This window comes from Rhinopithecus roxellana, chromosome 10 (genome assembly GCF_007565055.1).
Source record: "Rhinopithecus roxellana isolate Shanxi Qingling chromosome 10, ASM756505v1, whole genome shotgun sequence".
Taxonomy (NCBI): Eukaryota; Metazoa; Chordata; class Mammalia; order Primates; family Cercopithecidae; genus Rhinopithecus; species Rhinopithecus roxellana.
The window spans coordinates 5,679,294-5,707,252 of record NC_044558.1 but is presented as its reverse complement, the minus strand read 5'-3'; the positions used below and the strand labels follow the sequence as shown (position 1 = coordinate 5,707,252).

The following is a 27,959-nucleotide window of genomic DNA, read 5'->3' as shown; positions in this document are numbered from 1 at the left end:
CCTGTCCTGGGAGAGTGCTTAGCAGCCTTCTCTTCGGGAAATACTGCAGGACATGTAGCTTAAATCCCTCCTGCCGCTGCTATAGACCATCTCATAGGTCTTTTAATGCAGGAACAGCTAGGCAACCTTCCTTCCCTGCCGAGGTCTCCTTTTAACCTGTTTTCGGTTTCCCAGATCATCTGCATGAAGGGAGGTGGGGGGCACGTGGAAGAACTTTGAACACTGTTCTTTGCAGAGAGAAGGCCTGCCCAGTTCTTGTTATCAAGCACCAGGGATCTCTGTTCCATGCCAGACGGATGGTGGTGATGCCCTTGCCTCCTTGGTCTGGGCAAGACCCATATTTCTCCGTCCATCTGGAGCCACGCTGGTCATTTGGCAGTCTTCTCCCCATCATTAACAAGACGCTCACACAGTGGGGAGCAGCACCACTGGCCTGCTGATTAATAGCCATCAGTGAGTGTTGAGGAAACACGGTGCGGATGGATTGGGTTTGATTAGTCTGTAAATACAAACAAGAAGTGCTGAGTACAGGGGACTGTTGGGGCTGGAGAGACAGCAGGGGGTGACTCTGGACATTTCTGTTCTCATCCCATGGCTCCATTCATGGCTCCAACATGTTCCCAGCCTCCAGAGGGCAGGGGCCAGCGAGAGGAAGACCCTGACCTTCCAATTTAGGCCTCTCTGAGAAGAATGGAATCTTGAACAGGAGGTGAAGTGGAAGATGTGTGCTTTCTGAGGCCACCACCTAGAGAGGAGGTGGTAGGCTCCATGACCCCCCAGATCCCAGTTCTGAAATCTCAGCCTCTCTAACAGTCGGCGCTGGGCTTGATGCCTCAGCCACGAGAAGAACTTGCCAATGCGGCTGTCCCTGCAGCACCCTGAGCTCTGGGTGCCAGTCCCACTCCCTGCCAGCTCCCTTCCTTTGATGCTCTTGCTGCAGGTTCTGTTGAAACAGACTCTTCCGGGCCTCATTTCCCAACAATTCGTCAAGGGGCCATCGTGTATTCAATAGGCAGGAAAGCTGGGACACACAGGAATCCACAGCTAGAGGCTGGAAACTGTCTGCAACAGGGTGGCATGTTCATGTCTGAAGTGTCTTGGGAGTTCTTTGGGTTATTCTCCCAGGAAGGGGAGAGAGGACCTCTTCTTTTGGCAAGTCAGGTAGGGGAAGCCTTGCTAAGTCACAACTTCTGTTCTCCCAGAACTTGTACCTTCTAACCTAACTCCTGGGGTCTGGGACATTTTCAGGAAAGGAGAATTGGCCAAAAAAGCGGCCTTCCCATTAGCAAACATAGGCTCTGTTAGGTTTTGAAGGGAAGGCAAGGGTTAAAGAAACACACACCCACAGAAAGAGTGCAGTTCGACAGCAAGTACAGGTTTTGTGTGCAGCCTAAAATCTACAGAACTGGGGAACCGGCCTAATGTCAGAGCTCCCCGCTGCTTACAGGCTGGGGGTACTTACAGGTATGGGTGGGAGGGGTCTGGGCAGTATGGCTCTCTGCCTGGCAGGATATTAAAGTGTTCCTGTGATGAGGCGGTCCGGGCCCTTGTTCTGGCAGAATGTCGTCGTAGTGTTCCTTGGACCTTTGTCCAGCAAGATATGATAGGGATGTTTCTTTAGTTGGGCCTTTGTCTGCTTTGCAGTCAAGTGGTTAGGCAGGATGTCTCTTGTGGCCCGAACCCCCGTGACATGTTTCACTTTGACCAAGGTCTGCAAAATAGCTGGGAGCTTACAAAATGGTGCAGTTTGGACGAACAGGTACTCAGCCAATCTACTTCCATCCACTAAAGGCAGTTCAGACTTTTAATTGTGGTTGTGATTGAAACATCTCTGCAGCCTTTGTCGTTATTTTGCCTCCATTCCCTGCTCACTTCAGCTATTTCCTTGCATGGATGAAGAAAAGGGTTGTAGTTATCACAAAGAGCCAGAACTAGCATTTTTGTGAAACTTACTACATTTGTGTAATCATCATAACAAGCCCTAGGAAGCAGGTGATGTTATTACCAGTTTCCAGATGAGGGAACTGAGGCACAGACAGCTGAAAGCTGGTCTGGGTAGAGAGCTCACAAACAGTGGAGGTGTGATCTGAATGCAGGAATCTGGGACTTGAATGCTCTAGAGTCTGTGTGTTTAACCACTGTGCTGCATGGTTTTCTGGCTTACTGAGCACCTGTTATGTGCCATGCCCCATGCCTGGTTCTGGATATACCGTCTGTCTTGTTGTCTTTGGTCCAAGATCTCCTAAAGGGAAAGGCTTCAGCTCACCTTCAAAGTATTTAAAGCCAGAATTGAACTCAATCCAGCCAAACCCTCACCTTATTCAACTTCTAATAAGATCAAAGATATCAGCCCCGGGGCAGCACAGGAAGTGATGGCTGGGCTTCAGAATGGTTCTTGCCTCCTTTTCACCTTCCATGTCTCACCTAATCTCCTCTGTGACGCCCTAACTGGAAACATAAGAGAAAGCGAATTTGGGAAATGTGGCAACACCTGGCTAAGGTGACACGTTACAAACCCTCCCAACGTGGTACACAGAAACGCCAGAAAACATGAAGCCAAACCTACAGAGCTACAGGAAGAAAAAGGCAAATCCCCAGTCATAGTTAAATATTTTTAATGCTTCTCTCTTGGTAAGTGATCACACAAATGCACACACACACACACAAAACCAGTAAGAACGTAGAAAATTTGAATAATGCAATCAAACAACATGAGCTAATTGACATTTTTAGAACATTTCATCCCCAAACTACAGAAGACATGTTCTTTTCAAGTGCACGTGGGAACATTCACTAGATAGATGCTCTGCTGGGTCACAAAACAAAGATTAAATCATGCAGAGTATGTTTTTTGATCACAATGATTTGAATTAGAAACTGAAAACAATCAACTATCCAGAAAATCTCCAAATAACTGGAAAGTAGGCAGCACTCTGCTAAATAGCCCATGGGTCAGAGAAGAGGTCACAGAAGGAAAGAGAAACTATCCCAAACGAAATGATAGTGAAAATACAACATATTAAAATTTGGGGGCGGAAATTCAAGCAATATTTAGAGGGAAAATTATAGCTTCAAATGCTTATGGGAAAAAAAGGCATAAAATCAATGATCAAAGCTTCTACCTTATGAAGCTAGAGAAAGAACAAATCAAACTCAAGTAAGTTGAAGAAAGGAAATAATTAAGGTGAAAGCAGAAGTCAATGAAATAGAAACCAAACAGTGGAGAAAACCAACAAAGCCAAAAGTTGCCTTTTGAAAAGGCTAATTAAATTGATAATATCTAGCCAGACTAATCAAGAAAAAAAGAGAAAACACAAATTATAATACCATAAATGGAAGCAAGGACCTCATGACGATCATGCTGATACTCAACAGGCAATGGGAGAATATTATGACAATGTCATGCGGATAAATTTGACATTTTACATAAAATGGATACATGCCTTGAAAAAATACCTTGTCAAAACCGACATAAAATGCATTGAAAACTAAAATAGCCCTTTACTAATTAGGGAAATTGAATTCACATAAAACTTCCTATAAGAGAACTCCAGGCATATATGGTTTTACTGGTGAATTATAGTGAACATTTAAAGAAGAAATATACTTAACACAAACTTTTGCAGAAATTATACGAGCAGAGAACACTTCCTAACTTATGTGATGAGCTCAGTATAACATTGATTATGAAAGAAAAGGTAAGACAAAGTTACAGATCAATGTTTCTCATAATTATGAATATGCAACAAAATATTAGCAAAAAATAACCCAGCAATATTTTAAAAGGATAATACATCATGACAAACTGTTCATTTAACATTAAAAACTGATCTGTGAAGTTCACCCCGTTAACAAAATAAAGGAGAAAAGTCATATACCATCTAAATAAATGAAAAAGCATGTGACAAAATTAAATACCAATTCATGATAAAATCTCTCACCAAGTTAAAAATAGAAGGGAACTTCTTCAGTCTGATAAAAGACATTTATAGAAAGTCTAAATTATACTTAATGGATATATTATTGGAACAAAGGAAGGATGTCTGTCCTCTGTAATCCTATTCAACATTTTACTGGCAGTCTTTGCCAGGGCAATAAAGCAAGAGGAAAGAACCAAAAAATAAAAGGCATACAGATAGGAAAAAAGAAGTGAAATTGTCTTTATTCACAAGTGACAAGATTTTTACATAGGAAAATAAAGAAATCTCAAAAAAAAAAAAAAAAAACCCTACTGGAATTAATATGTGAAGGGAGCAAGGCTGCAAAATACAAGGTCATGTATACACCAACCCACTGCAAAACAAAAATGTTTAAACACCATATACAGTATCACAAGATAAAGTAGTTGAATGGGGCCAGCCATGGTGGCTCACACCTGTAATTCCAGCATTTTGGGAGGCCAAGGTGGGCAGATTGCCTGAGCCCAGGAGTTCAAGACCGGCCTGAGCAACATGGTAAAACACCATCTCTACCCCCAAAATACAAAAATTAGTCAGTCTCATAACCCGGTCTCAAAATAAATAAAAAGATAAAATTTTTTGAAAAACTAAATAAAACAGTTGAATGGAAATGTAAGACCTTTATACCGAAATCTATACAACATTCCAGAGATAAATGAAAGATCTACATAAATGGAGAGCTGCAAAGTGTTCTTGGATTATAAAACTCAAAATTGCTGAGATGTCAGTTCTCCCCAAATTGATCTATAGATTTAATGCAATTCTGATAGATGCCAGGAGGCTATTCTGTATGAATTAATAAGTTGATTCTAAAATTTATATGGAAATGCAAAGCGCCTACAAAAACAAAAAATAATCTTGTTAAAGAACTACATTGGCAGATTCTCGCTATTTTATTTCAAAGTTAATAAAAAGGTGCAGCAGTCAAGTCAGTGTTGACTTTGTATATCAACGGAATAGATCAGAGAGACCACACATGTGGAGTCAATTAATTTTTGGTAAAGGTGACAAGGTAATCAATGGAGGAACTGGTGCTTGGACCATTTATTTGCAAGAAAAAATGAACTCACACCCCTAACTTACAGTATACACAAAAATTAATTTGACGTGTAAAAGCCACAGCCATAAAGCCTCTGGTAAGAAACAAAGGAGAGTGTCTTTGTGACTTGGGTAGACAAAGATCAGATAGGGCACAGAAAGCACCAATCATAAATGAAAAAATGGAAAAACTGGTCTTTATCAAAATTAAAAACCCTTTAAAAAAAAGAAAATGAAAAGGCAAATCTCAGATTGGGAGAAGACATTCACAATATATATGCAGTATGTCTGATGAAGCACTGGCCTCCAGAATGTATAAACTCCTGCAATTCAGTAAGAACAAGACAAACAGCTCAAGACAAAAATGAACAGAGGACTTGAGTAGGCACTTCACAAAAGATGATATATATGAATAGCCAATAAGCACATGAAAAAAATTATCTACTTCAATAATCATCAGGGAAATGCAATTAAAACTGCACTGAGACATCAGTTTGCATCCACTGGAATGGCTAAATTAAAAGATGGATAACGCTAAGTTGGCTGGCTGTGAAGCACCTTGAACTCTCTCACATTGTTGGTTGGAGTGTAAAATGGTACAACTAGTTTGGAAAACTCTTTGGCAATTTCTTACGAAGTTAAACGTGTACCTACCCTAAGACCCAGCAAACTTACTTTTAGGTGTCTACTCAAGGGAAATAAAAACATATCCTTTGCTATTATGAATAAATAGCAAAAAAACTGGAAGCAATCCTGATATCCCACAAACAAGTGAATGGAAAAATACATTGTGGTATGGTCATACAATGGAATACCATACAACAACAATAACAAAAGAACAAACCTCGGATCTGTGTAATAGCATACATGAATCTCAAAAACTTTGTTGCGCAATTTATATAAAGTTCTGAAATAGGCAGAAGGACGCTTTGGTGATAGAAATCAGATCATTTGTCATCTTGGGAGAAGCTGAAGATTGACTACAAAAGGGCACGAAGGACTTTCTGGGGTTAGAGAAATGTTCTAGACTTTGGTTATGGTGGTGCTTACACAGGTGTACATTTGTCAAAGCCCTTTTACTGATCCAGAAGCTTGAAACCTGGGCTTTTTGTTGTGTGCAAATTATACTTTAGTAGTGTTGATTTCTAAAAAAAAATCACCCCAATACTTTCCATGATGAATTAGTTAAAAGTGTTTGCTGATACGTTGAATGGCCAAAGATCCCTACCTCACTACCATACACAGAATTAGCATCTTCTCCTTGGGTCAGAGTCCATTGTAACAAGTAACCTTGTTTCTCTCTCACTAAAAATCCCTTATGCTGGACAGAGAAACACATTTTCTAGTCTCAAAAAAAAAAAAAAAAGCAAACAAAACAAAATATACACTCACAAAAACCTCTTTGAATGACTTGTTCAATGACAATTCTCTCACCATGGCAGAAAGTTCTGCTTCGGGTTTAACTTAAATCTCTTATGCTGTGTTGTACTGATCTTTCCTTTGGTCCTTTAGTAAATTGGAGCTTTCCCGGGTCTGGACCTGAGTTTCTCTTCTAATGGTGCATAGCTATCTTTCTGAGTAGAGTTTTAAGGCAAGGGAAGTTTGGAATGATGCTGGTAGCACCTGGCCCAGCTGCCCCACTGCTGTCCTCTGTGGCTCTGCCTGATGATATTATTGGGTCTCCTGAAGGGTCACCAGGGGAGGTCCAGGGGCCCATAGCCATGGTGTACTCCCAGGTGTCTTGAATTCACTGATGTTTCTTTTCCCTCCACCACAGGAAATGCTGAAGGACGAGGTGCGGACGCTCACTTACCGGAACTCCATGTACCACAACAAGCACGTGTTCAAGGACAAAGTGGTACTGGATGTGGGGAGTGGTACTGGGATCCTTTCCATGTTCGCTGCCAAGGCAGGGGCCAAGAAGGTGTTTGGGGTGAGCACGCCACTTCCTCCCACACACTGGCTTCCACAGAGCCAGCCCCTCACCCTCTGTCTCCACCTGCCCTCCTAGAAATACAAAATTTGGTCCATCTCTTTTGGTGGGGTCACACCTTCGAGGAGTAGAAGAAATCAGGTGTGACTCTCAGGAAGGAGGGCAGGCTGCCTGTCCCCTGCACATGGCTCCTGGATCCTTGCGACCACTGACATTTGAGGAGGCATTGTGGCTTTCCTGAGGCCATTCCAATGTCATCATGACCTTTCAGTGCTTACCCCCAAGGTCAGCTTCAGAGGCAGTGCAGGTGGTTATGCGGGGGAGCTCTGGTTTGAATCTCTGCATTTCCATTCACTAGGCGTGTGACCTTGGACTATTCACTTCCCTGTACCTCACTTTTTCTCCATCTATAAAATGAGCATAATAGCAGTCCCTTGCCCATAGGGTGCTTGTGAGGATTAAACCAGTTTAATACACATGTGAACTGCTTAAAACAGTGCCCAGCATATGACAAATGCTGAGCGTTTATTATTATAGTTGAGATGGGGCCCTAGAGATAATGGGAAAATCTCCTTCTTGCTTTCTTTAAAAGGCAAATCGGTCAGTCAACTTAAATTCTGTTGCTTTGGCTGTGGCAGCATTTCCAGGCTAGATGTGGAAGCTGACCCTCTGGGAAGCCTCCTACCTATCCCCCGGCTCTCCCAAGGCAGCTTTGCACAGCCTGATGACAGAGGGCCTGGGAGAGTCCAGAGCTGGAAAGAAACTAAAAAAGAAGAGCTGCGAGATGCTGGCTGACATTTGAAAAATGCAGTGGGCCTAGGGCTGGAGCACAAGCATTCATCTTGGTCAAATGAAAGGCAAACCACAAGGAGACTCCCAGCCTGCATGTGAGCTGGTCCATTTGCAGAGGCCGCAGCGACCTGAGCAGCATTCAGTGGGTCTTTGCTCCCATGCATTTGGTTGAGCCATCCCATAGCCAGCCCTGGGGACTCCCCCACCCACTGATTCCCAGGTTGACTAGATCCCCGCTGGCTACCTGCTGCCTCCAGGAGTCTGCTCCTAAGTCGCCCAGCAAGGCAGCACTCCTCCTACAAGCCTGACTTGGAAAACCCTTGAGCCACGACTGCCGAGGGTCTTCTGGAAGCTTGGGCTGCCCTCAAGCTGCCTCCGGTGCAACTTTGACCAGGAAAAGCTGTGAGGTTCTCAGCCGAGGCACTTGCTGAAGGCAGGGGCCGGATGCCGGGCAGGTCGTGTCATCAACACTGGTATAACTGCTGGTTCTCCAGGATGGAGACCTCGGGCAAGGGTCTTAGTGAGGTCACAGGGCATCAGAGCTGGACTTGAGGCCTCTGGTGACCCCCATGTGCTTTCTTTCCCAGCAGGGAGGCCCCGTCTCAGCACCGGCCTTGGTAGGGGACAGGGCTGAGCATGGTGTCCCTGGTGCCTGAGTCATCCGGGGGCTCCAGCCAAGGAGCTGTCAGAAGGAGGCTCCCACTTGGCGCCTTCCAGCTGCGGTGACTTGGCGCGATCTGTCTGCCTCCCGCCCTTTTCTCTAACAGCTCTTTTATAAATGGCTCCACCACATTTAGCTGAGCTCCTTTCCGGATGGCTCATTTCACAGTTTCTCCTGTTCCAGACCCCCTTCCACCCACTGCTGTCCTCCAGTGGGGAGATGAGATGGTGGGAGAGAGAGACAGAGAGAGAGGGAGGGAGGAAGACCATCGTCCTAGAGTGGAGACGGGCACAGAGAAAGAGACAGATGTGACAAGAGCAATGGACAGGAGAGCGAGAGAGAGAAAGGTGCAGAGAAAAGCTAGAGAAATGGGAGAGGGGCCTGGAAAAGCAGAAAGAAGACAAAGTAGAAAGCACAAAAGAAAAGAATCGGCAGAGGCAGGTGGATCACCTGAGGTCAGGAGTTCAAGACCAGCCTGGCCAACATGGCGAAACCCCGTCTCTACTAAAAATACAAAAATTAACCGGGCATGGTGGCGGGCGCCTGTAATTCCACTTGGGAGACTGAGGCTGGAGAATCGCTTGAACCCAGGAGGCGGAGGTTGCAGTGAGTCCAGATCGCGCCATTGCACTCCAGCCTGGGCAGCAAAGCGAGACTTTGCCTCAAAAAAAAAAAAAAAAAAAAAAGAATCAGGAAAGTGAAGAGAGGTGGTAAAGACAGAAGAGGGAAGAAATGGAAGAAGAGAAGATGGAAGAAAGGAAAACAAGGCGGGAAGGACTCCGCCCCGCACTCTGAGTGCTGAGCAAGCTTCGGCTGAGTTCACCCTCACACACTCGCGTGCATCGGGGGCTTCGGCGTCTCTCGGGAGGACACTGAGGCACAGTTAGGAAGGGCAGAGGCCAGGAGTAGATCCGGGCTGCCGGCTCCAGGTCTCATGCTCCTCATCACTCAACGCGGTCACCTCTTGCAAATCAGATGATGACATGGCCAGAGGGGGAGAAGAAGAGGAGGGAATCACACCCCCACAGACAGTGCGGCCTGAAGGCCAGGGACCTGGCAGCCCAGGAAAGGGGTGGTTCCCCTGGGTCCTGCAGCCTGGCCGGAGTCGGCCACCTTGGATGCAGCTCTAACCAAGTGACCCCTTCTGACCCTGTAGGTGCCCTCACCCTTCCTCAAGGCGTGGCCAGAGGCGTCAGAAACTCCCTCAGTGCCCCTTTGCGAGTACTTCTCAAGGGAATGGTCCCTGCCCGAGGCCCGGGGGTAGTCTGAGGGGCCCCCAGGTGTGGAGGTGAGTAGAGCCCAGGACCTTAGCACAGGCCAGCCTCTGTAAGAGGGCCAGCCCCGGAGGTGAGGACGGCTCTCAGCAGCTGCCCCTCCGTGTCCAGAACCCCTGGCAGTGTGCCTGAGATGCTCACCCTGGGCTGGAGCTTGGCTTCCAACCATTCCCACGAGGGCCTGCTCTCAGGGAAGGTCCACTCATCTCTCAAGTACCTTGGCCTTTTGCTTAGGAGGTCTGGAGAGCCTGGAAAGACGTCTGGATTAAAAGGAATAATTTCTTTCAAAGATGAAGCGGCTAGAGCTAATGCAGGGGGTGGGAGGGGAAGAGAAAGATCTTAAACCAGCCCTGAGGTCCTCACCTGGCTTTTTCCAGGTGGTCCCGTCCTGGCACGCGGCTCGTTTACCCTGGAAGGGCTGGGCTGCGGTGGGGAGGATCATGTCGAGGGAGGCTCGCCACTCTGGCTTGGATCTGCCTACCTAGGGCCCCCATAGAGGGAGGACGTGCTGCCTCCTGCCATTCTCTGCTGGCCAGGAGCATGAGGTCTGCCAGCCCCTTCTGAGTCTCCAGCACAGAGATGAATCTCTCCATCACAGGTGGCGGCTGGATCTCAGTCTTTTCGCAGAGGCAGCCCAATTTCATGGAAAGCCGCTGGCCTTGAGGTGGGAGGGCTGGGTTTCGGTTTTCTGCCACAAAGTTGTGATGCAGCCATGGGCAAGTCACCACCCCTCTCTGGACCTCAGTGTCTCTATCCTTTGCATCGGTGTTGCCGTGATTTTTTTTGACGCCTCGCTCCTTTGTTCTGTGCCCTTTCCAGATCGAATGCTCCAGTATTTCTGACTATTCAGAGAAGATCATTAAGGCCAACCACCTGGACAACAGTAAGACCTACCTCTGAGTATTTCCTCCTGGGTGGAGGGGATGGGAAGCTCACACTTGCTTGTTGGGATGGCATAGTGGGAGGCGCACAGAGCACTTGGACTTGGGGAGGTGGTGCACCCAACTGAGGCCCCTGCCAGCAGGATTGCGGCCATGGGTGCTGATGTTCCCACCCCCACCAGGGAAGCTAAAGATCGCAGCTGTCTCCTCTCAGTTTTTGGCAAGTCCTGCTTGTGGCTAAATCCTGAGATGCCATACTCTTTGCTTGTCCCCAGCTGTGGGCAACCTATTGCGTTCTGCAAAATGGCCACATTCCTCCTCCACCTCCTCTTCCTCCTCTTCCCTCTCCATGAGCCCCAGCCCAATCTTTCCCTGCCATCTGCCCGGGGGCATCCTGGCAGACCCCAGGATGTGGTCCTCCACTGCCCACAAGCCCTGTTACTGCCGGGCTTTTTTTGAGAATGAGGCTGCTCTTGGGAGTGGACCCTTCTTCAGCTGGAGTCTGATTATGCAGAGGGGTGTCCCTTCGCTTCCTCCCCTCCCACCTTTCCCATGGACAGTGACATTTCCCAGCCCCTCCTCTCTGGAGCCCATCTTGGAAACAGACCCACAAGGGTCCCTGATCAGGAGACGTCCTTGGAGCTTGCATCTGACAGCAGGATTAGAAGCAGTCCCCGGCCCTGTGCTCAGTGCTGGGGAGAACATCAGAAAGGCAGACAGGGTACCAGCTCTTGTGGGCATCCTGTCCTACTGCGCTGGGGCTGCAGTGAGGCCGGGAGAGGAACTGGTAGACAGAAAGTTGCAATACAGAGAGACAGCTGGAGCCAGACAGGGCTGGCAGGAGCAGTGGGACAGAGGCCGCCTGCAGCAGAGGGCTGCAAAGGGTCAGCTCCAAAAGGCAGAGCTCACTGCAGAGTTCCGAAAGGTGGGAAGGCTGGAGCTGGGAGGGAAGGACGTTCCCTTGAGGGGTCTGGGGCAGGGGAAAAAGAGGCCAGTTTGAGAAGGAATCTGATTTCAGTGTCCTTCCTGAGGGAGCCTGGGTAGGGAGGTCTGGCAGGTGGGCTTTGTCAAGTCCGAGGCACTGAGGAGTCAGCTCAGCCTCCCCTGTCTGTGCTGTGCGACCCTCTGCTCTTTGGCTGCAGCCCTTGCCATGCTCCCTGCTGATCTGCCAGAATTCCTCTGCCCTCCTAGAGGGTGCCTGCTGCCCTGTCACCCCTCTGGGTCTGACCTGAGTCCCCAGGCCCAGGTGGTACCTGCCTGCACACACTACTACAAACCTGTGTCCATGTGGCTTCAGCCCTGCCACCTGTCCTGTCTGGTGCTTGACCCACTTGCTACAGATTCTTTGCAAAGGCAGGAGCCTTACTGACTCAACAAACTTCTCTGCAAACCACCATGAATCAGGTTGTGGGGACAGAGCAGGGAACCAGACAGGTAAAGTCCCTGACCTCATGGAATTCACATTCCATTTAGGGGCAGGGGTTACAGATAATAAATAAAGAAGCAGACACTCAAAGAAAAATATCAGGTGGTGATAAGTGCTTTGCAGATCACAAAGTCAGCTGACAGGATCGAGAGAGACCCCATGGCTGCGTTAGGTTAGCTGCTCTCTGAGCAGGTCACAGCGAAGCTCAGATCTGAATGACAGGCAGGAGCCAGGCTGACAAAGGTGAGGGGAAGAGAATCTCCGACAGAAGTTACAGCCAGTACAAAGGCCTCTGGGATGGACTGAGCTTGGCATGCCCCAGAAACACAAAGAAGATCATGCCATGTGGCCAGAGCATGGAAACACAGGGATCAGAGAGGGGGGAGGGGACTAGATCACACAGGATTTGTAACCAGGAAAACAAGGTTAGATTTTATGCTCCAGGTGCTGCAGTCTGTTGGAGGATTTCAAGCAAGGGAGGTGGCTTCTCTATGGAGGATGGATTGGAATACGTTGCAAGCAGGAAGAGTGTGAGCAGACACACGGGAAGAAGCTATTGCAGTGCTCCAGTGAGAGGGGCTGCAGCAGGGACTGGAGCGGCAGTGGAGATGAAGAGAAGTGACCCCTGTGGGATATGCTTGGAGATGGAGGCACAGGACCTGAAGATGAATTGAATGTGGGGATGAGAAAAAAGAGAGAAGCAAGGATTGTTTTTGACTTGGGCAACTGAGTGGATGGTGGGTGGATGGAGGCAAAGTACTCATAGGGGTGGCAGGAGTGAGAAGGAAATCAAGAGCTCCTTTTTGCCTGCGTTAGGTTTGAGATGCCCGTCGGACATCCAGGTAAATGCATTGAGTCAGACTTGGATATGTGAGTCTAGAATTTCAGGAAGAGCCAGACCAGGAGACCTCCACTTGGGCGTCATCAACCTATAGGTAGTATTTGAAGCCACAGGATGCAGTCACTTAGGGATGGTGTGTAGCTAGAAGAAAGAAATGGGCCAAAGATGGGGCTCTAGGGCACCACAATGCAACATTCAGAGGTCAAGCAGGGGAGAAGGGCAGCAAAGAGGCAGAGAAGATGCAGTTGGTGAGGTTGAAGAGCATTCAGGAGAGAGAAGGACTATGAAGCCCAGGGAGGGGGCAAGCTCAGCTATAGGGAATGTGGAGGGATCAGCTCTGGTAAGAACAGAGAAGTGACCACCATTGACTCTGGCCACATGGAGGTTACCGGTGTTCTTAACAAGCACAGGCTCAATGTGGGGCTGGGAGAGAAATCTATTTAGAGTAGGTTCAGGAGGGACTGTGAGGCAAGGACCAGAAACGATGGGAATAGAAAAATGCAACAGTAGCCATAAAGGAAGGTGGCATCAAGGGAAGAAGTTTTTTTTTTTTTTTTTTTTTTTTTTTAAGAATAGGAGATATGAAAATGTGTATGTGATTCACTGGTGTGGTAGAGGGACAGAGAAAAATTGCAGATGCAGGAAAAAGTAAATTCAGCAGCAAAGGTGTGTGTGTCGGGGGTGGGCTCCAGAGCACAGGTGGAGGGGTGGCCTTTGCCCTGCCTAGGTGGATGGGGGTCTTTGCTGGCACAGGTGGAGGGGTGGTCTTTGCCTTGCAGAGGTGGAGTGGCGGCCTTTGCCTTGAGGTAGGGACAGTTTAGCCGTAGAAGTGGGGGAAAGTGGGGAGTGTGGGTCCAGATGGAGGTGCCAGTGGTGGGAAGCCTCAGTTTTTCTGCTTTCATTTGCTCAGTGAAGAATGAGGCAGTTGCATATCAAAAAGACAGAAGGTGAAGGGAAGTGAGTCCTGGAATGGGAGGGAAGAAGGGAGGGCAGCAGATAGGCTGGGGGAGTGAGGACTGCTGCGACACCGTCTGATGCCTGTAGAGATACATGACCATAGAGGTGCAGTGTGCCCCATCCTCCCTGTTGTGTGATCTTTCTCTTACCCTCTCAGGAGCTTGGGTGCGGTTGGAATGAAAGGTTGCCTGGATCAGGGCTTTGCTGGGAGCATGCAACGGAGGGCCGGGGAGCCAGAAGTTGACAACAGTGGTGGACCGTGGGATCTAAGCTGGGCCAGGAAGGAAGCGGGAAAGGGCAGTGGTGGTTGTGACAAAGGCTGGGGCACTGGGCGGGCAGCATCTGTAGTGGCCACAAGTGGAGCTGCGATCCTGAGGCCCAAGTAGGGGAATGCTGCTCAGACCCCTTGACTTCTGGCTTGGTGTCCAGCCTCTCTTGGCTCACCAAGCAGAGCTGGGTCTCTTCTGCGCCCTCCTCAGAGGAATGCTCGACCCGGGCTCCCTATCTGCTTACTAAAGATGGATAAAGAAAACCGGTCAATTCTTTCTCCGTGAGGGTGACACAGCCTGGCATCCTTCTCCCCAGCCTGTGAAATAGGGCAAATGGTTTTCTCCATTAACAGGTGTGGAAACTGAGGCTAGGAGAGGTGGCTGACTGAGCCTGGGCTTTGTTCCGGTGCCCTTTGCTAAGGTGTGTTTGTGTGGATGCAGAAGCACCAGGAGTGCTGCTGAACCTGAAAGTCTGTTGGGAGGGGAGGCTGTGTGCGGGCACAGCAGGATCAGATGTCCTCTCAGTGGTCCTGAGTCTCATCCCTGAACCCTGAGGGGCTTCCAAACAACACCTTGACCATTCCCCTCCCTCTGCACAGGTTTCATCTGCGCCATAATTCCCGACCTCTGACCCAGCCTCTGACTCTTCATCTCCCTCTCAGTGCCAGCCCACCCCCCAGTAAGTGTCTGGGGCTCTGGAAACACAGCCTCCCTGGTCTCCCTCCTCCCCAGGCTTGCAGAGGCTACTGCCCTGCAGCCATTCATAGCAGAGTGTGGGGTGGGCCGGCAGGGGAGGTGGCTAACTCCAGCTGAGGCATCTCCGACCTGCTTGCTGGGAAAGGAACCACAGAGCCCCCTCATCATCCTGCTCTGCCTCACACCATAGGGCTCTCCCTTTCCTCCCCTTCCTTCTCCTCCCCTTCTCCTCCCTTTTCCCTTCTTCATTTTAACCTTTGAAATACTCAATGTACAGAAAAAGCGCACATACAGCTGGGTTTTTTACGGAATCCTTTGAGAGTAAGTGGTGGATGCGATGCTCCGTCATCCCTGAATACATTAATGTGCATTTCAAACCATCGAGAACATTCTCTACCAGCCACATGCAACCATCAACGTCAGGAAATTAACACGTCATCATTACCTAATGCCCAGATCCTTTTCATGTTTTGTCAGTTGTCTCAGTAACATCATTTGTAACACAAGGATTTCGTTCAGAATGACACGTTGCATTTAGTTGTCGTGACTGGTTCCCTTCAAGCTGGCCGACTCAGACTTTCCTTGACTTTCATGGTTTTGACACACTGGAAGATCTATAGGCCAGTGTTTTTAGGATGTCCCCCAGTTTGGGATTGTGCGATGCTTCCTCATGATTGAATTCAGGTTCTGCATCTTGGGTAGAAATATCACAGACAGGATGCTGTGTTCTCATTGCATGCAATTTTGGACTGTCTCGTTACAGATAGCATCACTTAGACCACTTGGGGAAGGCAGTGTCTGCTGCCGGCAGCAGCATGGGAAAGCTCCTCTTTTCCCTTTGTAATTAGTAAGATTTTTCTGGGGGAGGTACTTTGACACCATGTAAATATTTCATTCCTCATCAAACTAACATCTATCTATCTATCTATCTATCCGTCCATCTGTCCGTCAGTCCATCTATCTGTCTGTTGGTCTGTCTGCCTGCCTACCTACCTTATCTATCTATCTATCTATCTATCTATCTATCTATCTATCTATCCGTCCATCTGTCCATCAGTCCATCCATCTGTCTGTTGGTCTGTCTGCCTGCCTACCTACCTTATCTATCTATCTATCTATCTATCTATCTATCTATCTATCTATCTATCTATCTATCTATCTATCTATCTATCTATTTATCTATCTATCTGTCTATCTATCTACCTACCTACTTACCTACCTAACTAATCCATCTCTCTCTCTATCTTGTCTATCTAATCTATCTATCTATCTATCCTGTCTATCTGATCTATCTAATCTAGCTATCTTTCTGTCCATCCCTCCATCCATCCGACCAGCCAGCTAGCGTTCATCCACCTACCAATCTGTCCATTCATTTCACTAGAGTCCTATTTTATTTAATAGGTTACAGCTGTTATCACTACTGGCTTCAATACTCAAATTGTCCCTGATTTGGTCACTGATGCCCTTCCAGCTGGCTTCTGTGTCCCTTTGAAATGCCTCTTTCCCTTTTCCCAAGCCTCCTTACTTCACAGCACAAGACGTTCCAGGCTTGTCTTGTGCCTCCACGCCTCTGTTCTAGAATCAGTCATTTCTGCCTGATTCCAATTAGTGGACCATAGCATTTAGAAACTAAGGTGGGGCTAGACGCTCATTGATTTTAGAATGTTGATGCTCCCAGGCTGTTTCACTGGGGAAAGCTGGGGAGTGTGTGCCTCTGTGTGAGTGGACACATTTACACAATCTTTATTACTGTATCTATTTTTTTTTTCTTTTTTTTTAGAGACGGAGTCTCACTCTGTCACCCAGCTTGGAGTGCGGTGGCCGGATCTCGGCTCACTGCAAGCTCCGCCTCCTGGGTTCACGCCATTCTCCTGCCTCAGCCTCCCGAGTAGCTGGGACTACAGGCGCCTGCCACCATGCCTGGCTAATTTTTTGTATTTTTAGTGGAGACGGGGTTTCACCGTGTTAGCCAGGGTGGTCTCGATTACTGTATCTATTTATACGTATTGTCAATCAAGTAGGAACTCACATGATACTCCAGTGATAATCAGTACCATGGAGTTGCCTCTCATTTCCTCCCTTTCCACATTTCTACCCCCTTTCTCTAGCAGAAAAACCAGACTCTCATTATTGGTAATATGTTGGCTTACTACTCATTTATAATATGTTTACATACCCCTGAATGTAACCAATCTCCCATTGTCACCACCTTCTGCCCCAGGCAGATGTCTGTCACCCCGTGCTGGGATCTGACACCCTTGCTGGGCAGCGTCCCACATGGGCACCCTCCTCTGCTTGAGCCGGACTGCCATGGTTCATGCTGACCCATTGTGGCATCCACACCCCCACCATTTCCTGGGTTTGCTCAGCCCCACCTCATGGCTTTAGCATGGAATCGTTCGTCCTCTGGGTTTTGATGGCTCAGACTTGATTCTATGCTACCGAGGCAAAGGCTTGAAGAGGGCAAACCATTGTCCCCAAAGGAATAGCTGCCCTCGTGCCCATTCCTCCCTTAACACACCTGTTCCGGGGAGGAGGGAACTCCAGGTCCAGGGGCCTCCATAGAGCAAAGTGATCTTTACTTCTTCCTCCCAGGGTTTGCAACAGGTGGGTGGAGCCAGCAAGGCCACCCAGAGCCCTGGCTGCTGCACCCGCTCCCAGCAGCGGGTGTGTACTCAGAGGAGGACAGCTTGGCTACACGGACGCTTCCATGGAAATGCTTTTGAAATGCTGCAACAGCCAGCCATGTGGGTCTCAGGAGCGTAGGTGTAGAGACATAAATAACAACACGGGGCATAGAATACCTGCTTCCCAGAAGCAATCAGCCTCTCTCCCTCTCCACCTCCGTACGGCTCCTGTGATGAAGTTATTCACATGTAGACACACACCCACAGGAAGCCACCTGCAGCAGGCACGCAGCCTTCACATGGCTTCTTCCACATGTGTGGCCCACACGCACGCTTCAGTGACTCCTCTTTGACTTCAGCACTAACGACTATTATTTCCTCTCCATCTGATAAGGAAACCAGTGGGCTGCCAAGATGCTGACAAAGGTAGATCCATTTGCGAAGGTTGACATAGGAGGTCAGAGGTTGATTGCATTGGCATAACTCTAGAAACAAAAAATGTATAACCCGTTTACTTCCCAGAAAATTCAAGGAAAAAAGCATGCCCTCTTCCTTGTCCTTTTCCTACTTTTGCATGACCTAAAGCATAAATGTCCTAGCTAGAAGAGACTTTAAGGTAGCCTGACACGAGGCAGTGGCAAGGGACAGCTGGGCCTCCGCAACTTAATGGTAGAGAGGACTTTGTCAAATCACTTCCCCTTTCTGAGCCTCTTTTTGCTCCTTTAGAGGAGATAGACCAGTGCACAGCTTGTAGGGTTATGAGGGGCTTAGGGATTGTGGAGGTCAAGTGCCTGATATAGGACCTCACACACAGTAGGTGCTCAAATGTCAGCTACAGGTGATTTCAGGTGTAATGCTCTACACCTTGATGATTCTTGGCCACACACTCCCAGCCTTATATAGGTGACAATAGGTTCGGTGCTCTGACAGTAATCCTGTGTGCTTTGCAACCACCCAGTCCTGGGATGATTCACCTGGTGGGAATTCCATAACTGCTACACATCCCCAGTTCCTTCCCCTTTTGCTCAGGAGGGCTGTGGTTGGAGCATTCTCCTCTGGCCATGTTTTAGCATCTCTTTCACCAACAGAGGGTCGTGCTAAGAAATAAACACAGCCAGTCCATGGGAGGGGCCCAGATGCTGCACGTGTGGTCATGCAGCTCCAGTTTCTGCCTGCCAGCAGTTGTGGAAAACACCATATCACACTGTTCCTAGCTGTAGATCAACTACAATCTGTTGTCTGTCCACACACTGCTGCCAAGTGATACCTCCTAACCTATATCTGGTTGGTGGATGTTTTGAATCAATCCACACTGAGAGTCACATGTTTTTATTCGTATTCAACACCATGTTGTTAGAGTTGGTCTTCTATCACAAATGACTAAGATGCCCTACAGATGATCACTCTCCTGGGAGTCATTGCTGTTGGCTTTGTGGTGGGTGTCCTGTGGTGAGGGTGGAAGCTCCTGTAGGCTGCTCTACACTAGGCTCTTTTTTTTTTTTTTTTTTTTTTTTTTTTGGAGACGGAGTCTCGCTCTGTCGCCCAGGCTGGAGTGCAGTGGCCGGATCTCAGCTCACTGCAAGCTCCGCCTCCCGGGTTTACGCCATTCTCCTGCCTCAGCCTCCCGAGTAGCTGGGACTACAGGCGCCCGCCACCTCGCCCGGCTAGTTTTTTGTATTTTTTTAGTAGAGACGGGGTTTCACCGTGTTAGCCAGGATGGTCTCGATCTCCTGACTTCGTGATCCCTCTGTCTCAGCCTCCCAAAGTGCTGGGATTACAGGCTTGAGCCACTGCGCCCGGCCTACACTAGGCTCTTAACCAGTTCTTTGGAATAGGGTCATGCAGCCAACTCATGAATCCACACAGTACTTTGTCATCTTCTCTCTTAGGATGCCATGGCGGTGGGGCCTTGTCAACGTCCTGGGTGAAGTCCCACGTGACATCCTGCAAGCGTGGGCTCTGGAGTCAAACTTTCTGACTCACACCCAGCTCTGCCGGAAGTAGGCTGTGCTCTTGGATGACTTAGTTTACGTGCCTTAATTTCCTCATCTATGAGATGGGAATAGTGGTTCATACCTCCCAGGGCCACTGTCGGGATTGCCTAGTTGCTGTTGGTATAACTGTGGCACTCTGGAGCCAGCCCCCGACAGGATCCTGAGAGCTGACTGTGAAAGTTTCAGTCAATCTGCAGAATGGATGCTGTCACTGGCCATGGTGGAAGTGTTTATACCACAGAAATCAGCAAAGGCGACAAACCAGGGCTTCTGCCTCCTGGAGAGCCAGTTGTTAAGTAGCACCAGCACACCGCTGTATAAAGCACAACAGCATCCGGTAGGCACTAAGTAACAGATAAACGTTAGCAGTTGTTACGATTATTCCGTTTATTAACTTGACTAATAACCATGTCAAAAAAAGAAATGACACCAATCATACGTAATTATTTTTAATGAGCCTGTACTAGTGACTGCTGGCAACTGCTACTTCCTTCCCTAACTGCTCAAGAAACAACCCATTACTAATCTCCGAAGTGAGTTTCATGGATTCCCCCTTTGGAGTATTATTGAGCCACGTACTGGGTCCTGTGTTTGTGGTGTGACTAGCACAGACAAAATCTTTGCTCTCATAAAGCTTTCAGTCTCAGGGAGGAGACAGACGTGAAGGCAAGCGAACAAACAGAATCACGACATAATCACAAATTGTGAAAGTGCTTAGAAAAAAAACAGCATGGAGTCATTGAGAAAATGGGGATGTGCCTTTTCCAATGGGGTGGATGTGCTGGCTATCACGTGCTGCCTGCCAAGAGCCGAGTGCACGCACTCAACTCTTCTCAACTCTGCCTTGAATGGCATCATCTGTGGCATTAACTTGAAATCGTCTGTAGTGGAAGTATTTACACCAAGGACACGGGCAGGTGCTACAAACCAGAGCTGTTTTGTTTTCCCTTCTGGAGACCTAAAGGTGAAGATAGGGCCATGCTGAGAGCAGTGGGAAGAGTGTTTTACCCGCCTGTACACATTCCCTCAGGTGGGAGATACTTTCTGTCCCATGGAGGCTTCTGCTGCAGGGAGAGAGTGAAACCATTCCAGGTAGAGAAACCTGGAATGGTTTTCTGAATACCTGAGCCCTGGCGAAGCTTTGGTTGCCCTTTACATTCCCGTGGACGTCACCCACTTTACCCAGTACCAGTGCATTCTTGATAACCCCTGATCCCCTTCGGCCAAGCCCACGTGATCATCTGCCTGTGGCCATGGTGTCGGGTACCTGCCAGGCTGGACCACAGGTGTTGTTCTAAGTGGTGGGTGATGGTTTGGGATGGGAGGAGTCCTGGTATTGTTCTGATTAATGGAGTACTCCAGCCACTGCCTCAGAGAGGAGAGAAACCAGGCAGGGTCTCTGGCTAGGGAATGGCTCTGGCAAAGCTAGCAGGGCTTTAGAGCTCCAGCCAAGTACACTGAGCCCTGAGCCCTCAAGGGAGCCGGAACAGGAGGCTGAACATGAGGCCAGGCTGATGACACAGTGGGGACAAGGCAGATCCTCGAGTCCCACGTTCTTGGGTGAATGGGGGATTTGGGCAGGGAGAGGGGTACTATATTGTGGAAGCGACCACACTGAGGATCCATGACACCCAAGGCTCCCTTATGCCACTCCGGCAACAGGGTCAGTTTGCTGCAGGACATAGTCCCAGTCCCACCAGACATTGAGGGTAGAGATACGGACATCCTTTTCCCCATCACCATGGGCTTCAGAATGGGCAGGTTCTGACCTCGGGAGAGAGGCTTATCCATGCACCAGGGTCCCGGAGAAGGAGAGGGTAGTGGGGCAAGGCAGAGGCTGACATCAAGGGAGATTGATAGGATCTGGACCCACCCTGGCTGTTCTCCATGGCTGGATCTCCCCTCAGGCTGCCAACCAACCTGACCAGCTGCAGGAGAAGGGTAGGTCAGTCCTTTGCCTTCTCTGATTTCTTTTCTCTCAACATCCCAAGGAGTTGCTCCGTGTCCATAAGAATCCCAGGCGGTAGGGAGGTCAGAGGTACACTGATTTGCCGGGTGAGGAAAGGAACCACAGGGAGGCACAAACGTGCGCAACAGGCCTAGGTTCAACCTGACTTCTCTAAACTCCAGTTCTCTCCTTAGGCTAAAAGAATAACAAAACTAAACACACAAGTTCCTAGGAGGATTACTGAAGTAACACACGGAAAATCACTCTGCAAGCTGCTATTCAAATGCTAGTAATTTTTTACTGTCACAATTAGGACTAGTTTGAATATCTTTTGTCTCTTAACCCGATGCCCTTTTTTTTTTAATTGCTCATTCATCCATCCGTTCATTCAGTAATGACTTTGAATGTTTGTGAGGAGTCAAGTGCTCCACTATATCCTGGAAATAGGAAGCTAAAATAGACAATGAAGAGAAGGAATGCATACGCTGGAGGTGAGCTGGGCCCTCCGCAGGTGCAAGGCAGCAAGCGTGGGTGTCACCAAAATAGGTGTGTGAGCCAGGACCAAGGGAATGGGGAGGGCGAGCGAGGGGCTTTGCTACAGTGGGGCTGGCGGGGGGGTCAGGGGGCTTCACAGGCTCATAATATGTTCCCTGTTCCCATGCACATGACCCTCTTTCCTCCTCTTCTGTGGGACAGGATCTGTGAGGACCCTAAAAATGATCACTCACTTCAGATCCTACGGGCGCCAGCTGACCCTGATGGACACGCTGGAGGCTCAAATGAGGTTGAGCTGGCCTGATTTGTTTAAAAACAAAAATGACCATTAATGAGAATGACTAGAATTCTGTAAGAACCACTCACATCACAAAGAAAAAAAAAAATTTCACTCAAAACCATTTTTAAAAATCCTGGATGTCGGCCGGGCACGGTGGCTCAAGCCTGTAATCCCAGCACTTTGGGAGGCCGAGACGGGTGGATCACGAGGTCAGGAGATCGAGACCATCCTGGCTAACACAGTGAAACCCCGTCTCTACTAAAAAATACAAAAAAAAAAAAAAAAATTAGCCAGGCGAGGTGGCAGGCGCCTGTAGTCCCAGCTACTCGGGAGGCTGAGGCAGGAGAATGGCGTGAACCCGGGAGGCGGAGCTTGCAGTGAGCTGAGATCCGGCCACTGCACTCCAGCCCGGGCGACAGAGCGAGACTCCGTCTCAAAAAAAAAAAAAAAAAAAAAAAAAAAAATCCTGGATGTCTAATTTACAAACTTGAAGCTATAGGGGAAATTTTCCCAATTTAGAGTCTATTGCTCCCCGTTGTGCATTTAGGTATGATTAATCATTCTAAAATTTACCAGCCAGGGTCCTGTCACAGTTCGTTGAACAAACTTTCCATCATCCTTATGGAATAAAAACATGGATCCGGACAGTGACCTCAATGCAACCTTGAGCTGAGGCAGTTTGAGTGACGTGGGGTCCAGATTGGGCATGGAGCTCTGCAGCCTATGGCTGCTCAGAATCTTAATATCAACAGCTTAGACCCCCTTGAAAATCCTTTGCATGGAGGAGAAGGGAAGACTGCTGCTGTGTGTGCCCACACAGTTCCTTGAGCCAGCCTAATGCCCTATGTTGGCCAATAGCCCCTAGTGAGTTGGCATAAGCCCCAACATGAGAGGTAGCATTTTGTAGATTTGGAAATTGAATCTGGAAGTTTAAGCGGTTGCTGGTGGTGACTACAGACTACAGGAAGAATATCCATGGTGATTCAGCTGGACTGTTGTATTTGGCTGCACAGAAACAATGTGACCTCTTAAAAATAAAAATAAAAGGACCCAGGAAGTGTTGAAAATGACAGTCACACTGGAACTCACGGGCACCATCTTTTTATTGATGCCAGCTGTCTCCACCACTGAATCTTGCAGAATGCCTCACACAGAGCAAGTGTTCAGTACATATTTGAAGAACCACAGCTTTCTGACACTGCAAAGAATTTCAGATTCAACCTCCCTTCTTTTTTATTTTCCTAATGAGGAAAATAAAAGAGAGGAGATAGTTGATCGAGATTAGCTGTCAGCTGGAAAAAGAGCATAAGTTGCTGCCTTTTAGGATTCCAGCATAAAGCTGTGCAGGTTGAGCACAAAAGCACCGGAGAAAGGGAATAATTGGAGTCTGAAAGCCAGTCCAGCACTGGATTGAAGGGAGATATCTCCTTTTCCTTTGACAAAGGGCTCATCTCCTCACCAAGGCAACTGTGGGGCCATGTCCACACTGAGAAATGTTTGCACTTGAATAGATGTAGAAGGGTGATGCTAAGAGAACAGAAGTCCAGACTGTTGAGCATTTTATAGGGTTAACTGATTCCTCCTGCCTTTTTGCAAGCAGAGATTGTGATTTTTGCTATTCTGTGACCCACTGTATCTATCATTCATCTGTCTTCTATATCATCTATCCATCTATCAATCATCTCTTGTAATCCATATTGATGAGGATACAGCAACTAATGGATAAGAGGGCTAACACAGAGAACATGAGCAGCAGTAACTCTCTTTGGGGGACACCCGAGGAATATTTCACACGTACCTGTTGTTAGACTAGATAATGGATTACTGCCTGTCTGTTTCCTGCAGCTCCTAATGGAGTCCTGTCCTAAAAACCTGTCATGGATGGAGCCTTGTTCTAAACACTCAGGGTGGAGGTCATGAGGTCCCAGAGGCAGGAGAAAACATCTTCCGGGGCTGCAGGGAGGTCATGATATAAATGCAGGAGGAGGACCTGACCCATAGCCACACAGACACAGGCAGACATTAGGGAAGAACCTTCAAGAAACGTGCAAAGAAAAAAAAAATAAGGGAGGCCATTAAAGACAATTTTTAAGTTTACAAAACTAAGACAAGGCAGGCTTTGCATGCAAATGATTCGGCAGGTGAGTCATGCATCTATTTGTCAGTTCTCTTTCAAAATAAGAAGTAAATTAGGCACAATGTTTGCATGTTTAAAAATCCTTTACTTTGCCCCCCTCTGAATTTTCTTAGTGCGGCCTGGGCCCTGCTCTCAGTTGAGTTCCTGCACTGGGGTCTCTGAGGCCCAGAGAAACTTTAACACCTACCCCTCCCACTCCCTCCAGACCTTTTGGAGAATAGCTCTTCCTGCTCCTACTTGTTAATGGTAGCGGCTGATGAGCAGTAACCAGTCAGGAGGGCCACACAAGCCTGAGCCTCACTGCAGAGTGATCAGGGTCAATGCACGTGTACAAAGTACCTTACTCCTTGTAGAGCAGGCTGTATCCGATTAAAGCTTGATTAAATACCACATAGTGGAGAGTAAACTGTCATCAGAAGCTGCTACTGGACACTCCATCACCTGCATTATTCACTGTGAAGACACTAAGTAAAGCCAGCAAATGTTGTGCCCTTTGCCATCCAGGAGCCTGCAGTCCAAATTAATTTTCATGAAGCTCAGATTCTAAGCAGATGTGGTTCTTTTGATTTTTACTCCTAAGTACAGGCCACTGTCCATTTTTCCCAGCAAAGCTGGGGCATGGCGTGAGGTTTTTTTTTCAGAGGATATTGGAGAATGAGAGTTTCAGAGCATGAATATATGTAACCTTTCAAAGGAAAAGTTCAGGAAGAACAAGCCGACCAGTACATCGGCCTGCCAATTTCACAGTGGTCTTGAAACTAGCTTGCTCAGATCTTTACAGCAACGAATACAAAAAGGGACCTCAAAATTTTGTATATGTTTATGTCAGTTGATCAAAAACTCAACTAAAAGCGTCTCCTCCCACAGAGGAAACGGAAGCTCTTGGAGGTAATTCATAAGCAGAAGCCACGGGGACAGGGGCTTTGATCCTGGCCCTATCTGCTTCCCCTCTCCATCTGTGGATCAACAAGCAGGAATCTGTCAGATGATCTCCACCTTCTGTTGAGCTTCAGCTGTGGGCCTGGCACTCCACATGTGTTATTTCATTTAATCAATACAATCACTCTCTAAATAGATATTGCTTTTCCTGGTTCTTCACTAGGGAATTGGAGTTTGGTTAGATCAAGTTACTTGTCTAAAGTCATACAGCTGATGGTGAGAAGATCTGGCTCTTAAACCTAGGTTTCCCGGACTGCAGAGCCCATGCTCTCATCAAAATATTAATTGCCACCCTCACAAACACTAGAAGGGCACCCATTTGGTACTGAGCCTGGCTGTGAACAGAAGCAAAAGCAATAGAGGAGGCATCTATGCTTTCTTTGGGTTTGAATTGTCACAGTAACCTAACATAGGATGGGGGCCTTGAGAAGAGTTTTAGAGTCATGTCATATCAGATCTGGGCTCTGTTTCCACTACTGCTACTCATCCTTAGTTGTAAACAAAAGTAACAGTTGACCCTGAACACCACAGGGGTTAGGGGTGCCAATCCCCCACACAGTTGAAAATCCAAGCATAATTTTTGACTCCCACAAAACTAAGCTACTATCAGCCTACTGTTGACCAGCAGTCTTGCTGATAACATAGTCAGTTAACACATATTGGCTGGGTGTGGTGGCTCATGCCTGTAATCCCAGCACTTTGGGAGGCCAAGGCGGGTAGATCACCTGAGGTCAGGAGTTTGAGACCACCCTGGCCAACATGATGAAACCCCATCTCTACCAAAAATACAAAACTAGTCGGGCATGGTGGCACATGCCTATAATCCCAGCTACTTGGGAGGCTGAGGCAGGAGAATCGCTTGAACCTGGGAGGCGGAGGTTGTGGTAAGTCAAGATCTTGCCATTGTACTCCAGCCTGGGAAACGAGTGAAACTCAGTCTCAAAAAAAAAAAAAAAAAAAAAAAAAAATTAACATATATCTGGTATATGTATTATAGACTATATTCTTCTCATAAAGTAAGCCAGAGAAAAGAAAATTGTTAGGAAAATCCTAAGGAAGAGGAAATATATTTACTACTCATTGAGTGGAGGTGGATCAGCATGAAGGTCTCTGTCCTCATTGCCTTCACATAGAATAGGCTGAGGAGGAGGGAGAGGAAGGGCTGGCCTTGCTGTCTCAGGAGTGACAGAGGTGACCAAGGTGGAAGAGGTGGAAGGGGAGGCAGGCACACTGGTGTAAATTAAAAAAAAAATAAAAATCTGTGTATTAGTGGACCTGTGCAGTTCAAACCCGAGTTGTTAAGGGTCAACTGTAATGTGCTTACCTCACAGGGCTGCTGGAAGGATGATGTGATACTGTGCATGTAACGGGCTTAGTGCTATGCCAGGCACATAGTAATGGCTCGATTTATTTTACAGGGAAAACGTGCAGGTAGTTTTCAATTATGTTGGTATAAACTAGCTTGGTGAAGGGTGAGCTACGTCACATCCTAAAAGCAGAATCGGAATAGGGCTGAAATCTGGAGATGTGGCCCTGAAGTGAGGTGCTTGTGGTTCCTGGGTGGGGTCCTTGCAAAGCATGGCCCTGGCGTTCTTATTTTCCAGTCATCACCATATTTAAGGGTAAAGTGGAAGAGGTGGAGCTGCCTGTGGAGAAGGTGGACATCATCATCAGCGAGTGGATGGGCTACTGTCTGTTCTATGAGTCCATGCTCAACACAGTGATCTTTGCCAGGGACAAGTGGCTGGTAAGTGTCCTGCATGCTGTTCCTGCATTGGTCGGCTGGCTGTCCTGCTGCTCTACCCAAGGCCTGCAGCCTAGGGGGCATACGAGGACTTCAGAGAAGACTAAGGCTAGGAGGTCACTGCCCCAGGCCCGTCTCTTTAGAGCAGATCTGTATCAGGGACTAGAATGGTCGTCTTGGGTCCAGCATGTGTAACCATCAGAGTGGACTTCTGTGGGTCTCACCTCGGCCTCTTTTGCAATAATAGACATCCATTCTCCCAAGTTAAAGGTCCATTTTGGTCAAGAAGTACTTAGGACTTGCATGGCTGCCAGAGCCAGGTGTGCTAGTCATCTGGGCTTCCGGAGGCCAAAGTCATAACATCTCTCACTGCTCCTCACTGGGTTTACCTTCACCCCACCTCACTTGTCCCATTGACTCTATCCAGGTCCCTTAAATTCTCCTTGCTCCAAAATAAAAATTGAGCATTGCTGTCCTAGCCCTCACCCCAGACAAGGTGGCAGTCCACTGCATGAGAGAGGCTGGCAAGGGGGTGCTTGTCTGGTGACTCTATGTGCAGTTCAAAATGTGATGTCTTTGTCAGGTGAATAGATTACGAGACCCATTTCCCCACAATTCATCAACAGAAACCTGGAGGGCTTATGTTTCCAGACCGGGCAGCTTTGTACGTGGTAGCGATTGAAGACAGACAGTACAAGGACTTCAAAATCCACTGTAAGTCCCCTCTTGCTTCTCCTGTGGACTTCCACCGCACAGTTGGGGTGGGAGGCACTCCAGTGGGCCGGAGATGAGCAGGCAGTGACATGAACACCATTGCTGTCCCTGAGGAGGAGCTTATCTGGGACCCTTTCTGGAGTCTGCTTTCTAAATGTTTCTATCTAGTCCCAAGGGTGCGAGGTTTACCGAGAGAAAATAAGCCATATGGCTGGGATGAGAGAAATGTCCTGGGTGAAAGGATGAATGCAATGTGAATTAAAAATTGGACGGAGGCAGCAGAAGCTGAGTTTTTGCAGAGATTAGCAGGGCAAGTGGCTTGAAACCTGTGAAGATTCCGTTAGCCCAGAA

General features: G+C 48.0%; 1 protein-coding gene across 2 annotated transcripts in view; it reads left to right on the top strand.

Moving 5' to 3' along the window:
• The window catches only part of PRMT8 (protein arginine methyltransferase 8), a 208,106-nt gene that overhangs the window by 155,859 nt on the left and 24,288 nt on the right, over positions 1-27,959 (top strand). For both annotated transcript variants that reach the window (XM_010359170.2, XM_010359171.2), the window contains exons 3-6: positions 6,775-6,930; positions 10,477-10,540; positions 26,755-26,897; positions 27,521-27,608. In XM_010359170.2, the coding sequence (XP_010357472.1) occupies positions 6,775-6,930; positions 10,477-10,540; positions 26,755-26,897; positions 27,521-27,608 (451 nt within the window). The remainder of the gene's footprint in view (positions 1-6,774; positions 6,931-10,476; positions 10,541-26,754; positions 26,898-27,520; positions 27,609-27,959) is intronic.